The sequence below is a fragment of the Cuculus canorus genome, chromosome 3 (assembly GCF_017976375.1).
Source record: "Cuculus canorus isolate bCucCan1 chromosome 3, bCucCan1.pri, whole genome shotgun sequence".
NCBI classification, from domain to species: domain Eukaryota; kingdom Metazoa; phylum Chordata; class Aves; order Cuculiformes; family Cuculidae; genus Cuculus; species Cuculus canorus.
The window spans coordinates 36,203,176-36,216,263 of record NC_071403.1 but is presented as its reverse complement, the minus strand read 5'-3'; the positions used below and the strand labels follow the sequence as shown (position 1 = coordinate 36,216,263).

At 40.2% G+C, this 13,088-nt stretch overlaps 1 protein-coding gene across 3 annotated transcripts in view; it reads left to right on the top strand.

The window, feature by feature from the left end:
* The window catches only part of MCM9 (minichromosome maintenance 9 homologous recombination repair factor), a 61,254-nt gene extending 51,343 nt beyond the window's left edge, over positions 1 to 9,911 (top strand). Inside the window, exons 12-13 of one of the 3 annotated variants that reach the window (XR_008449073.1) lie at positions 132 to 3,999; positions 4,137 to 9,909. Coding sequence is in view for 2 of the 3 variants with exons in the window: in XM_054061977.1 (XP_053917952.1) it covers positions 132 to 1,692 (1,561 nt within the window). In the remaining variant the exon portion in view is untranslated. Of the gene's footprint in view, positions 1 to 131 lie in introns of all 3 variants that reach the window. The other 2 variants (XM_054061977.1, XM_054061976.1) reach the window with 2 other exon arrangements.
* Positions 9,912 to 13,088: the final 3,177 nt, after the last annotated feature.

Here is a 13,088-nt window from a genome sequence, read left to right as displayed (position 1 = left end):
ATAATGCAGTTTTGTGACCTAGGTTATTTATAGATTTTCACTATTCATACGTATTAAGTATCACTAATGCAACGAAGGAAGAAAAAAAAAGAAAAATAAATTACTATTGTTTAATTTTTTTCATCCCATAGATTGCAAAAGGAAAACTCATATCAGCTGCAGCCTGAAGAGACAGATTTCAATACTACTATGAGATGTTTGAACAAGGATACATTTGGGCAGTCAAAGCAAATGTCTTGGTCGCAACCTTCAAATAAAGAAGAGAATAATTCCAGGCCACAGCCTTCTTTGCCCAAAGACAACAGTGAAGGGGATTTACATCTAGAACCTGTATGCGACCCGGCACATGGTGATAACAAAAGTACAAAAGGCTTGATTAAACATAATAAGAGAGGTGATGATGGCAGCCTGGCATGGTTTGACAGCCTGGAAGAGAGCAACACTGACGCTGAAGAAGCTTTTCAGAAAAAGTCGCTGATGCCGAAGATATCTCCAAATAACCTGGCTACAAAAACACTGTGTAAAGCGTCCTGTCCTGAAAAAGGAAGCGCTTCAGTACCAAGGAAGGGAAATGGCACGAGAGAGTCACTAGCAACTGTGAATCTACATGATGCTTTGGAACAGGACAAAGGTTCCAATATAAGCAGGAAAAGGACTGAAGAACACAGCTGTTTTCCTTCAGAAGCAAGTATTCAAGACCCAGCATCACCAAGTGCTAGTGTGCAGGATTCAGTTATTACGCAACGGGTTTCTAAAAGGTGGCAGAGAGTGCACACAGAGAAATCACGTGGATTCTTTACAAGTACACCGGAGCCAGAAGCAAAGGCCCTTCCTTCAGTATTACCTGTGTCTGGCCTGCCAGATCTTTCATGTGATGTAGGTTCTGTGCTAGGAGAGGAAAAGAGCAGTGTATCTGTAAAAAAACCTGCAACAATTTCCATGAGAAAACGAAATAAAGGTCAAGTAGTGAAGGAAACAAAGATAGCGAGTTCTCATGAGCCAGAAATCCTTGACAGTGAAAGTCCTCCGGCAGCTAAACTAGCTAAATTTTCTTTCAGACCAAGGACAAAATTTGATCATTCTTCAGAGAAGAAAAATGAAGAATTTTCTCTGAGTGAAACTATTTTTAAGCCTGGAGAGCAGCTCCAGGGAGAGCAGCTGCCAGAGGAATGCTGCCCCCCTGAGAAATCTAAGATGACATTGACTCGCTTAGGAAATATTAGTTTGGAAAAACAATTAATTGATAATAAAGGAAGAGAAGAGCAACAGAATCAGTCCTTGGGGAAAGAGGTTAGAGGAAATGCAACGATACACTCAGATAGCAGTTTTGGTGCTGTGTCCTCTCCAGCCACTGAAAAGAAAAGGGAGGGAGAGGAGAAGCTTGGTGGCCCAAGCACAGAGAAGGTGCACTCCAGTACATTAGCCAAATTGTCAACATTCTCCTTTGCATCACGTCCTGAGTCAAAATCAGAAACCTCACCTGCCATTAAGATTGACACTAACAAGGAATGCCTTAGCCCAGTGCTGAGGGTGCACGTCAGCAATCCTAGCAGAAGGAAGACTTTTGCGTTGGGAAATGCTACAAAAGCCTGTGTGGTTACACAGAAACCTCTCTTCTCAATAGCAGAGCTAGATGATGCTACATTAGATTTTGACTGGGATGAAGAGGTTAAAAAAAATCCAATCATGTAACATGTATATCCTCCAAATTACTTAACATACAGTTCTTCTGACTCTCCATCCTTCTATCAATTGAATCCATAGTTTGCAAAGCGCTTAAAAATGGTCAGTGTGGACCTCTGTTGATACCAATGAGCATACTTTCTTTAAGGGCTGGATACTTTACATCAGCTCAGGACTGTGTACACTGCAGGCCTCATGTGGCTTTTAGTTTTCTAAACTCTTCCCAAGACTACTTGTATCAGTTGACTGTTTTGACTGACCTGATGTAACCTGAAGGCTTGCATGGTTATGTTTATCCAGAGTATAGTGAATCTTGCACAAGAGCAGGCTTAATTGACTGTTGTCTTTTATTTCATGTAACGGCTAGAACTATATGTGATTCAGATTGTCCTTCCAAATGATTATGCCACTTTAGAAAAATGATGATGCTAAGGCTATGTCATTATATTTTGTTCATCTATATATGCTGTTCATCTCAGCGTAGTGAGCAATATTGTGATTTATCATCGTGCTATGGTAAGTGTTTCTGTATTGCCAGTATCATGACAGTTCTGCATCTTTGGTTACTGTGCTCCTTGTCACACTGCTGATGTTAAAGACATCGGCCGATACCTTTTTGTTTCTGTTTTGGGGTTTTTTTCTAATTTTCAATTTTAAATACAGTGGTTCAGGTATCTGTGTCTGTATCTAGGTAATTTTATCAAAACCCAACTCTGTAATAAACACACAGTCCTTCGCTGCAGAGAACAAATTCCAGGTGATTGAATGTGGGTCCTCAGTAACCAGGGTAACTTTAATGCAGGCATTAATCCCTCGCATATAAACTACACTTCAGACCTAGCAGCATTGTGAAGAGCTACCCTAGTGCAGCTTGGTTCTGACTCAGATAATGTTTACTTGACTGTTTAAATTGTGATTGGAGTTTTACTGCATCTGATAATGCAGTTCGTCTTCTGTAGCATGCTGCATCCTATGTCATTCATTTGTCTAATGGGAAATTAATCTACTAATGTATTACATGTTTACAGAGAACGGTAAGCCTTAGATTTCTTTTAGTGACTTGCCTGGTATGTTTCTTCTGTGTTTGAATTCTCCACGGAATATTCTTGTTATTACCTGCAAGGTAAACAGAGATTGGAGTGGTTGCTTACAGCACAGTAAATCCTTTTGAGAGGCTTGCTAGCACAAAGATCTGATTCTCTCCTGATTTGCTTAAATTTAGAAGTAGCTCCCCTGAAACCAGGTGAGTTAAAATACTGCAAAATTTCAGACAATGAGGGACCGTGAGGCCCAAGTACTTTGGTGTGATACAGTGAAATTACGAGAACAGTAATTATTAGTAATTGGCTTGCTGTTAAGAGTTTGGGAAAATGACAGAAATGTTGCTGTCCAGATTAGTTGTGTGGTAGATTTTCCACTGGAAAGATGACACCAATAAATGAAGTGGAATTTATCCACCTCCCTCCCAGAGCACAGAGCCCCCTTTTCCTGTTCCTTCTCACAGACACCTATGCCAGGGTGAAGGTGACCTGCACTCATGATCCTGCAGCCCATGAAAATCAGAAGTTTCCTACAGGATGCTGTGTCTACACTGAAAGATCCAGATTCTTCTGGAGAAGAATCGAGGATCCTGGAGCTCTTAACATTTATGATGGTCTTCCTAGAATTTTTATGGGCCAGCTAAAGGCATAGTTTTTAATCGCCACTGGAGCTGCATTGGCCCCTTGCATGGTAGTCTCATATACAATAAAAAATCCTCCTTGCTAGCTGTTTGGTTTGATGGATGTTGACAGCTGGCCAGTAAAAAACCATAGCTACTGGGTCCCCATAGGCAAGTATCACAAGCTTTTTTTACCATACAAAATCAGAAAAAAATTAGTAGAGACATTTCATCCAGCTATGCTGGAAGTATTGTTTTGTTCATCACTTCCCTGTAGATCAGTAGCTGGGGCCTCATTTACTGTAATTTGCTATGCCCAATTATGAGATAAGCTGCTCCTAAGAACTGCAGGACCTTTTCCTGAATTTTCTTCTGTGGGAGGGTGATTGACTTTCCTCCCTTTGTTCAGTGGAAATTAGAACTCTTGAAATCAGTGGAGTCATAGTGGCACAAAACCGAGGTGAAAGTCAAGCTCGAAATTTTCTTCCTGCCGTGCTTGGGCTGTATTTGAAAAGGCTGTGCTTTTTACATTTTGCTTGTGGTGTCCTGAAACCTGTGCATGTATCATTGCAGCTGAGTGAATGGAAGATAAGCCAAGTTTTTATAGATGAAAAATGCTTCCTTCGATGCCGTAAAACTCAGCCTAGAACACTGAGGTACTGTATGTCCCACAGCTTTTCCAGTCATACAGTATTAATCACATTTGTGGTCCAGTTCAGCAATTTTGCTGATAAAATACTGCTAGATCTATTTTTTTTTTAATTAATAATTTGTTTTGAATTTGAATCTACAGTTTTAACTGTTCCTTTAAAGGACAGTCAGCAGCACCATGACCAAACTTGCAACTTTCTGGAGACTGGATATCTTAGGATAGGCTACCCTGATGTGCCTAGCACCACGTGGACTCAACCAGTTCAGGATACTGCTGGACTTTTTGGGATGCATCCTTTCATTGCCTTAGCACAGTACAGCCATGCAAGGTGTGAGTATTGAGACATCTGAACTCGGAGGAGGCTAAAGGTATGAGCTCTTCAACAGGTTTTCTGAAATTCCCCAACAGCAAGAGGAAAATAGCAGCAGCTTCCAATGCCTAGAAAGGGCCCCAGTGCTTAGCAGCACTGGAACTAGGAAAGATAAATGCTGTGGCATCTGAGCTCCTGCTTAATGTGGACAAATTGGCTCGTTTAAACCAGGGTTTTCATTTGTGACTGCAGACTCTGTACATTCATTCTTTAATGGACACCATTTGTGAGGCCTGATTTGCAGATGTCCTGAGTAATTAAGAATTGAAGCTTAAATCAATGAGACATGTAAGGTGCAGTTTAATTGTAATTCTGCTCTTCTCCCTTCATCTCTCTGATATTCTTAGTTGTGAAATGGCCCCTTCAAGAAGAAATGGTAGTGAGTGGTCTCACTTAAGATATGCAGTGTTCTAGGGGTACAGGAAACAAGAAAGTGTTACAGGTTCAATCCCCTTCTTGCTGAGGACATCTGAGAAACTAAGAGCTCCCACATTTTAGTATGTGTCTATACTAGATTGCCAGTCAAGCTTGCTTCTTCAAAACAATACCAGGACCAATTTGATAATGCCCAAGAGACTTTCCTAGATCAGTGAAGACATTTTAATGGTTTACAGAGTTACGCAGCCCTGAAAAAAGCATGGCTGGGCTGCTGCCTACCACTCAGATATATTTTAGGTATCTAAATCTAAACACATACTGTAGAATTTAGGCAGTGTGAATTCTCTCACGCTATGTAGTCTCTTAATGGTTAGGTTTTGAGGAATAATACATTAGATAGTATATCAATAAAAAGAAAGTTGTGTCTTCAGACTCCAAGAAGCCATTTTATTACTTTATGAAATAGAACTATGATTCTTTATTGAGCAGAGGTTTCTGAGATCTGAGGGATCCCTTTTGTATAACATGAGAAATGGAATGAAAGCCAAAACGAATCAAGGAAGGATATTGCAAACTGATCACTCTGAGGTCACTGTGCCTGGAAGGCTGCTTGGGCAGCTTTGTTTCCCAGTTAGAAGCAAAGAAGGGACAGGGACATTCTAATGAGCTTGCAAAAGGCCCACTTTTCCTATGTTAGCAGGAAAAAAACACTGTTGTTCTTTCAGAGTCTGTCTGCAAAGAGGTCCTGGTCACCCAGGTGTGTAGGTTAAGTAACTTGGAAGCATAGATACCGCTGAGATCTTTCTCTGCCAGACCAGTGGAAATACTGCTGTTGTGGTATTGCTTCTGATTCATAGCATGAATTCATAACGTTCAGGATAAATGAGAAGCACACAGCAACAAGAAAATGACACCTGCTGCTGATTTACTCTCTCCCTCACTGTTGCCTTTGCTGCAGAACCCATTTATCAGTGCCTTGGCAGGGAACATTGCTAACTTCTTTCCCTTTTTAAACCGATTTCCCCCTAAACAATTACGTGTTTTACTAATTTTCTTTGAGTGCTACAATAGCCCAGTGATGGAAAGATCCATCCATTATGGCAGTGACAGTCTGCTGGGCTAACCTGCAGATTAATTTCCTCCATGAGTACTTCCTGCAGTCAATGGGCAGATGAGTCCCTTCCTGCCAGCCAGTCATCCTTGGCCAGGCACCAGCCACTATCTCCATCGTGTTTTAACACTTGCCTTTCTGAGTTTATAATCTAAAAATATAGAAACATGTTCAATGTGTCTTCTCAGGGTGACTATATACAAATATGTATCAGACAAGTTATTACTGTTGAATACATTACTATTTTATTAAGCTATGTTTTATCAAGTCTAGTTCATTAAAGGTGAATATATATATTGCTCTCTTAAACCCCATTTGAACCAAACCTTAGAAGTCACTGGTTCTAGCTGCGGGTCGATCAGGCCCTTGTTTGTGAGCAGCAGTGAAATGCTGGTTTTAGCTACTCAGTGGCCAGACTCCATTGCCTTGGTTGGAATCAGGTTATGTCATGTCAGTGTGGGACAGGATCACGGTTTTACTGACAGCTGTCCCATAGCAGCATTCTCCTGAATGGCCCATGCAGACATGCCAATGAGTAAAAGGAAGGTGGAAAGCAAAAAGCCCAACAATTTAATTGTAATTTTATATTTCTTAATTGTATTTCTGTGTAAAAATATGCTTAACTGTCATTCTTTTAATCCTCCTCAGACATGCCCTGTGTCTGCTGCCACTGGTTCCTCACCCTCCCCTCGACTGCTTGCCCCCCATGCAGATGCCTCCTCACCTCCTTTCCTTCCTCCTAAACCTTGGTTGTCTTCTTTCTCCGGAACTTGGGGCTGTTGTTGCTGCCTGGTCCTGCAATGTCAGTGCAGGTCTCCTCAAAACTCCCCTGGGAAATATTGCCCATCTCATTTAAGGCACTTCTGGCCTGGATACTTAGTTCTTAAGCTTGTAAAACAACCTATAATAGGAATCACTTGCCCTGTAAACATCTTACAAAACAAGCTTGCATTTCTTCCCAAGCATTATGAAAATTTTAGGCATGACACAAAACCCGTGGCAGAAGACAAACTGAAAAAGGGATTGTGTGCCATGTGTATTGGCTACGCTGCTAACACATTCTTGTGCTGACTGCCAGCTAGTCTTACTCCAGTTTAAATGCTGCTTTTCCTTCTAAATAACTGGTAAGCAGAAAAAAAAACCCTGCATGGATGAGTTTGCTTGCTGCTCATGTTGTTCTCAGGACAGTAGTTTAAATGTCGTGATTCTCATTGGATACATGTGGAATATCATAATGCAATGTGCATCAAGATTACAAAACCGAGTGAACTAAAGCCAAAGGCAAGACAAAGTCAACATAAACGGAACTGAAACTTCTAATTAGTGAGTTCAATGTGAACAGATCTCCCAAGTGGGGACATATAACACCACATTCTAGAGGGAATGTATTTATTGATGAGAAGATGAGGTAAACAGAGTATTAAGTGCTCTGTATTTCATGTGAATGAGGCAATAGCTTCATTAATAATGAATGCTAATTATGTCATCTCCCCTAGGTTATCTGGTATGCCCTCACTTATCAATACTTTCTTTCCTGTTAGACAATGTTAATAATTCCAAGGAATAACATTGTCCTTTACTGAGTAAAGAGGCTCAGCTATTTTAGAAAACACTATGAAAATATGTTTCTTATGAAATTTGATTATTCTGAACAAATGTGTAATTAGAATTGCACATAACAAATGCATATTCTGTAATAAGGCAAATATTAATTTACAAATAAAAGGTATTACTACAATGAAAGTTAGGAAGATATATCCTTTGGAGCAGTGACTTTTCAGTCAGTAGCATTTCCTAATTTGAACTCACTAGTCATGAGATAGTTACAATAAGATTATGTAAAGAGGCAAGGAAAGAAGCATACGTGTCATCAAAGTCCCCAGCAGAAAAGCTCGTACAAGAAAAACGTACATGACTGCAACCACTCACAAGGTGTTTGGTGTCTTCTGAATAGCAAAAATCACATTCCAAATTGCCCTATTGCTGCCATCAACATTGTCACTCCAAACTCACTGGCAACTGAAACCAACTGAAAGCAAAATGTGGAAAAACAGTGGGAGCTGCAAGTTCCCGGATGTAGTCATCTTCCACATTCAGCAGCATCCTTGTGCTCTTCATCTTCACTGTCAAATACTAGGTGAGCGCACCACATATTTCCAGCAATGTTACTTGCCTTTGTCCTGTGGTCTTTTTCTCCATTTAAGGCACGTACTTGTCGCGAGCCACTGTTCATCACAAGAAAACACAAAGAAGAGAAGCAACACCTCCGTACCTTCAGCGTGAAAGAGGCTAAAAAGCAATTTGAGCATCTGCATTTGCATTTCTTCTAGCCCATCTCAGTGGTCTGGAAGCCACAATCCGATTCACAAAAGCATGCAGCTTCACTCATACTCTACACTACTTACTAGGAGGACAGCAGCTTTACTCCACTCCCTCCTTCATGGAGATGTGGAGATGTAAAAATACCCGTCACTCAATGCAAAGGTGTCTACACCCTAAAGCAATGACTTTTTTAAAGAAGTTCTTTCAGGTCACAGATTGACCTCAGAAACAGAAGGGCAGCTGCTAGAATAAAGGGATGCTCACTAACAACTCCAAAATGCAACAGGATGAGCAGCCTGCAGTGGAGAGGAACCCAAAGCAGTATGGAATGCCAGCTGACATAGTCATTCACACATCAGGAAAAGCATTAAGTGACATGCTCCAGCCCAGTTGGTGACAGCTCTGCCCTACTATATAAATAGTAATTAACAGCATCACTGAAAGGTCTTCTCCATGTTTCAATAAATGGCAAGAACCGTGCCAAAATAATTTCAAATATGCCATAAAATGTTAGGAAGCTTGAAAACTTTAAAGTCACACATGGGTCATTCCAGTTTCTGCAAGAATTGCAAGGAATATTTCCAGTGACTTCAGTGGGATAATGTTCTAACAACCTTTACAAGATTCAGCTCAGCAGCATGTATTTATGGGTCCATTATCCAGCTAACAAAATTCAGAACTAAGTAGCCTTCCAGTCTTTTGAAAGAAATGTTTTATTGAGGCAAACTGGAATTAAAAATATATTCTGTTCTCTCAGTGAACACAGAGAAAAATACTACTTTTTTTTCCTATGTTGGTGATGAAAAAATGTAAATTAAATTGTTCAAAAGTTGAAAGTCAAAGTTCCATCTCTAATCACCTCTCAGAGGTGTCACTTAATTGAGGATATAATCTAATCTAATGTAATCATTAAATTTGAAATTATCTTATTCTGTTAAGTGCCATCTTGATTCAATCAGCTGTTCTTGCAATTACATTGTGGCTCTCCCATTAGTACTTTATCAGCCTCACTGAGGGTTGTACACCTCCAATATTAACACTTTTATAAAGTACAATTTGATGCATAGACTTCATAGAATCATGAAGTTTGCGGGTTGGAAGGGACCTTAAAGATCATCCAGTTCCAACCCCTCTGCCATGGGAGGGATACCTTCCACCAGATCAGGCTGCTCAGGGTCCCATCCAACCTGGCCTTGAACCCCTCCAGGGATGGGGCAGTCACAGCTTCCCTGCGCAACCTGTGCCAGTGTCTCACCACTCTCATCATGAAAAAATTCTTCCTTATGTCTAGTCTAAATCTGCCCCTCTCCAATTTAAAGCCGTTTGACCTAGTAATATCACTACAAGCCTTTGTAAACAGTCCCTCTCCAGCTTTCTTGTAGCCCCTTCAGGTACTGGAAGGTCACTATAAAGTCTCCTCAGAGCCTTCTCTTCTCCAGGCCGAACAACCCCAACTCTCTCAGTCTGTGTTCATACAGGAGGTGCTCCAGCTCTCCAATCGTCTTCGTAGCCCTCCTCTGGACCTGTTCCAACAGCTCCATATCCTTCTTATGTTGAGGATTCCAGAACTGGACACAATACTCCAGATGAGGTCTCACAAGAGAGGATTAGAGAGACAGAATCACCTCCCTCAACCTTCTGGCCACACTTCTTTTGATGCATCTGAATGAAAGTTCTATAATCTATTTTCAGGCCCCTTTAATACATTCTGAAAATATTTGAGCATAATGGAATTTTACCTTTTAAAGTTAAAGGTACTTGATATTAATCACAATAAAAGAAGTTGGAGTAGAAAACTATGACTTTTGCAGAGGAGATTCTTGCATGCAGAGAAAACGCATGTCCCACAAAGACTTGAGTCTCAGGTTTGATCCCATGAGCTCTAGAGGCTGTTGTGCATGCTTCCCTGTAGTGACATACCTGATGCAAGGCAACGGGAGATTACCCACTGCCTATCAAAACAGAGGTTCATTTCAATCTCTGAGAATTTGGATTATCAGCCCTAAAGTCATAAGCAAAGGGAACCAATTAAAATCCAGATATCTCTAGGAAAATAATGAAGACAATGAAACTTGTGCAATACGTTGGACTACACTGTTTCTCATATCTGACTCTCTCTTACTTTGTTTGGTTGTTTTTAATACACACATCTGAAATACCACTGTGTTTGTGCTGTGGGGCACACAAGCTATAGAAGAGCAAACTCTGAAACTCTGTAGTGCCATTTACATACACAACAATAAGAAAATGCCTTTAATAAAAATGAGGCAAGTTCTAGACCATGTAACACTTCGATAAGCTGCATAGAAGATGAGTATAAAACCCTATATGCAGTTTCTTGGTGTTGTGTTCTTGTGATATTGTACACAACATTTTCATCGTGTCCTCTTCCTGGTTTATTGTGTTTGTACTTAGTAAGGCAGACTCTAACAGACATTAGACACATAATATGAGTGCACATGTATTAGGAATTCATGGAAGAATGGAGGGATGGGAGCATATGCTTGGAATAAACATTTGTGAGCATGCACTACGCAGCTGCAGGTCCTAAGACTAGACTTAGAAGAAGAAACCTTTTCTCTTCTTGTTAGAGGAATGTCAGATTTTTCTCCGGTGCCACATCAACTACCACAGACACATGCTCTGATAATTAATGTAGAAACTTTCTTAAAATACAACCATATATGAGATTAATTAAATGATAACGAGCTGTTGGAGAGGAGGGAAAGCAACTGTGAGTGAAAGATGATGTAGAACCAGCAGAGGGAGCTCCGAAATTTAAATTATTATTGTGCCGCTAGAAACGCCCTATTGCTGCGACAAATACTCTTCAGTCACTGAACAGGGTGGCTTGTCTGCACGGCTTCTTCCCTGGCTGCAGGAATCACAACAGCGAAATGATGTCACATTTTTTGGACAGGAGTACTCTCCTGTATGCTTAAAATATAATTTCACAGGTTTTTGTAGTACAGCTGTTTGTTGGAACAAAATGATCATAGAATAATTGTAAGATCTTAGAGTTATCAAATCATGTTAAACTCTTTCTTAAGATATTACATGCCTGCACTGTTTCTTTTGTTACCTGAGTCCATTGAATCTAATAATGAGCCATAATGAGGAGCCAGACTGTGATATTAAATGCTCATTTCCAAACTAAGATGTCATATCTCAGCAGAGTGCCCTGCCCTGGATCACAACGTGCTTTCTTATTTTCAGAATTAGTTCTCATAGGATGGGTGCCAGGAAACCAAAGGGACATGGAACATGGAGTCAGGTATGGTGTGCTTTCTTCATGATCAGGGCAGCAAACTTGATATGCCTCAGCAATCCTCCCTGGGATGGACGCACACAGAGCTGGGCCCTTTTGGCATTACACCTTCCTCAGCTCAGAGTAAGAAACTGCCCTGGCCAAGGAGAAATATTACGGCCAAGGAGAAATATTACTGGAGATCATTGCATTGACCAAAACCCAGCATGGTTGTGGAATGAGCTGGTCAGGTGGTCTCCAGATCCCTTTTCTAAATGCAGTAATGGGCTGCTGCTACTTCTACTTATTACTTTGAGAAAAAGGAACTGGAGAGAAACAATACCCTTTCGGCTCAATGTATTATCACTGAGAGCTGCATAATTGGAAGTTTCTTGTCAGCAGTGTCCAAGACTTTGGCTTTGGTACCTCATCCTTTCCGCAATAATATGCTTATGCATGAGCATGAGCATTAAGCTGATTAACATTAGCCTAATTAGTAGCAAATGAGGTTTGAGCTAAACACTCTTGAAAACTCTTTCTTCTTGAGTATTATTGTGAGAGATTTTTTTCCTTCTATGAAACAAGAAAAAAGGTTTTATTCTCATTCTCTTTTTTATTGAGAGCAACAACACACAAATTTTTCTTAATTATAAACAAACAAACAGCTTTGACCAGTACTATAATACCAGTTATTACCAGTATCTGCTAAAATGACCTTCTGGACTCTTCTCTCTCGTATGTGTCTCTGATCTTTATAAAGTGCTATGGCCAGGTTCTCTATATCACATATATGTACTAATCTCCTTCTTCCAAAATAAGACAGAGTCCTACAGTCAGTGACCATAGAGAGATTGTGGAAGCTTCATCGCTGAAGGTCTTAAAGGCAAATTAAACAAACATCAGCATGTCTTGGGGTGGAACAATGCACCACTGGGGTCACTCCTGAGATTCCCTTCATCTGGCACTATGATGAGGGCAGAAAGCACACATGTCACAGGTGTCTATAGGTACAGAGGTAAGCTGGTGCAGCTATAACTACAGGTCTTGTATCTCATTGTATTTGCTGTGTATTTACCATCAGTGTCTCATTCAAAGCAAAATTTTTCACCATGAGAACAGTTAAACATTGGAATAATTTCCCCAGGGAAGCAGTAGATTCCTCTGCACTGGACACTTTAGAGGCTCAGCTCGACAGGGTTCAGGATCATCTCATTTCAACTATATATCACTGAAAAGGTTGGACCAGATGATCCCCAAGGTCCCTTCCAACCTGGCATTCTATGATTCCATGATTCTATGAGGCTGCAGATCTTCAACAGTCCATTGTCCATTCACTGAACACTTCCCATTCTGAGTTAAGGAACTCTGTTTCTACTCACTGTTCAGTACTCAAAATAGCATGGTTACTTTTGAGAATGTGAGTAAAAATAAAATGCTTTATTTTATACATTTCCTGTATATCTAAATTAAAATTATGTTTCCAAAAGGCTCTGTTAGAAGAATTTTCTAAGTGATAGATATGTTAATTTCAATTAACTAATTTTAAAAGATGAATTCTATAAAACACCTTATCTAGTTTATTAAGAGATTTCAGGATTCTAAACTTCATACAGATGCTTTGAAAAAAAAAATCCAGATAGCATTTTCCTTTTTACTCCTAGCATG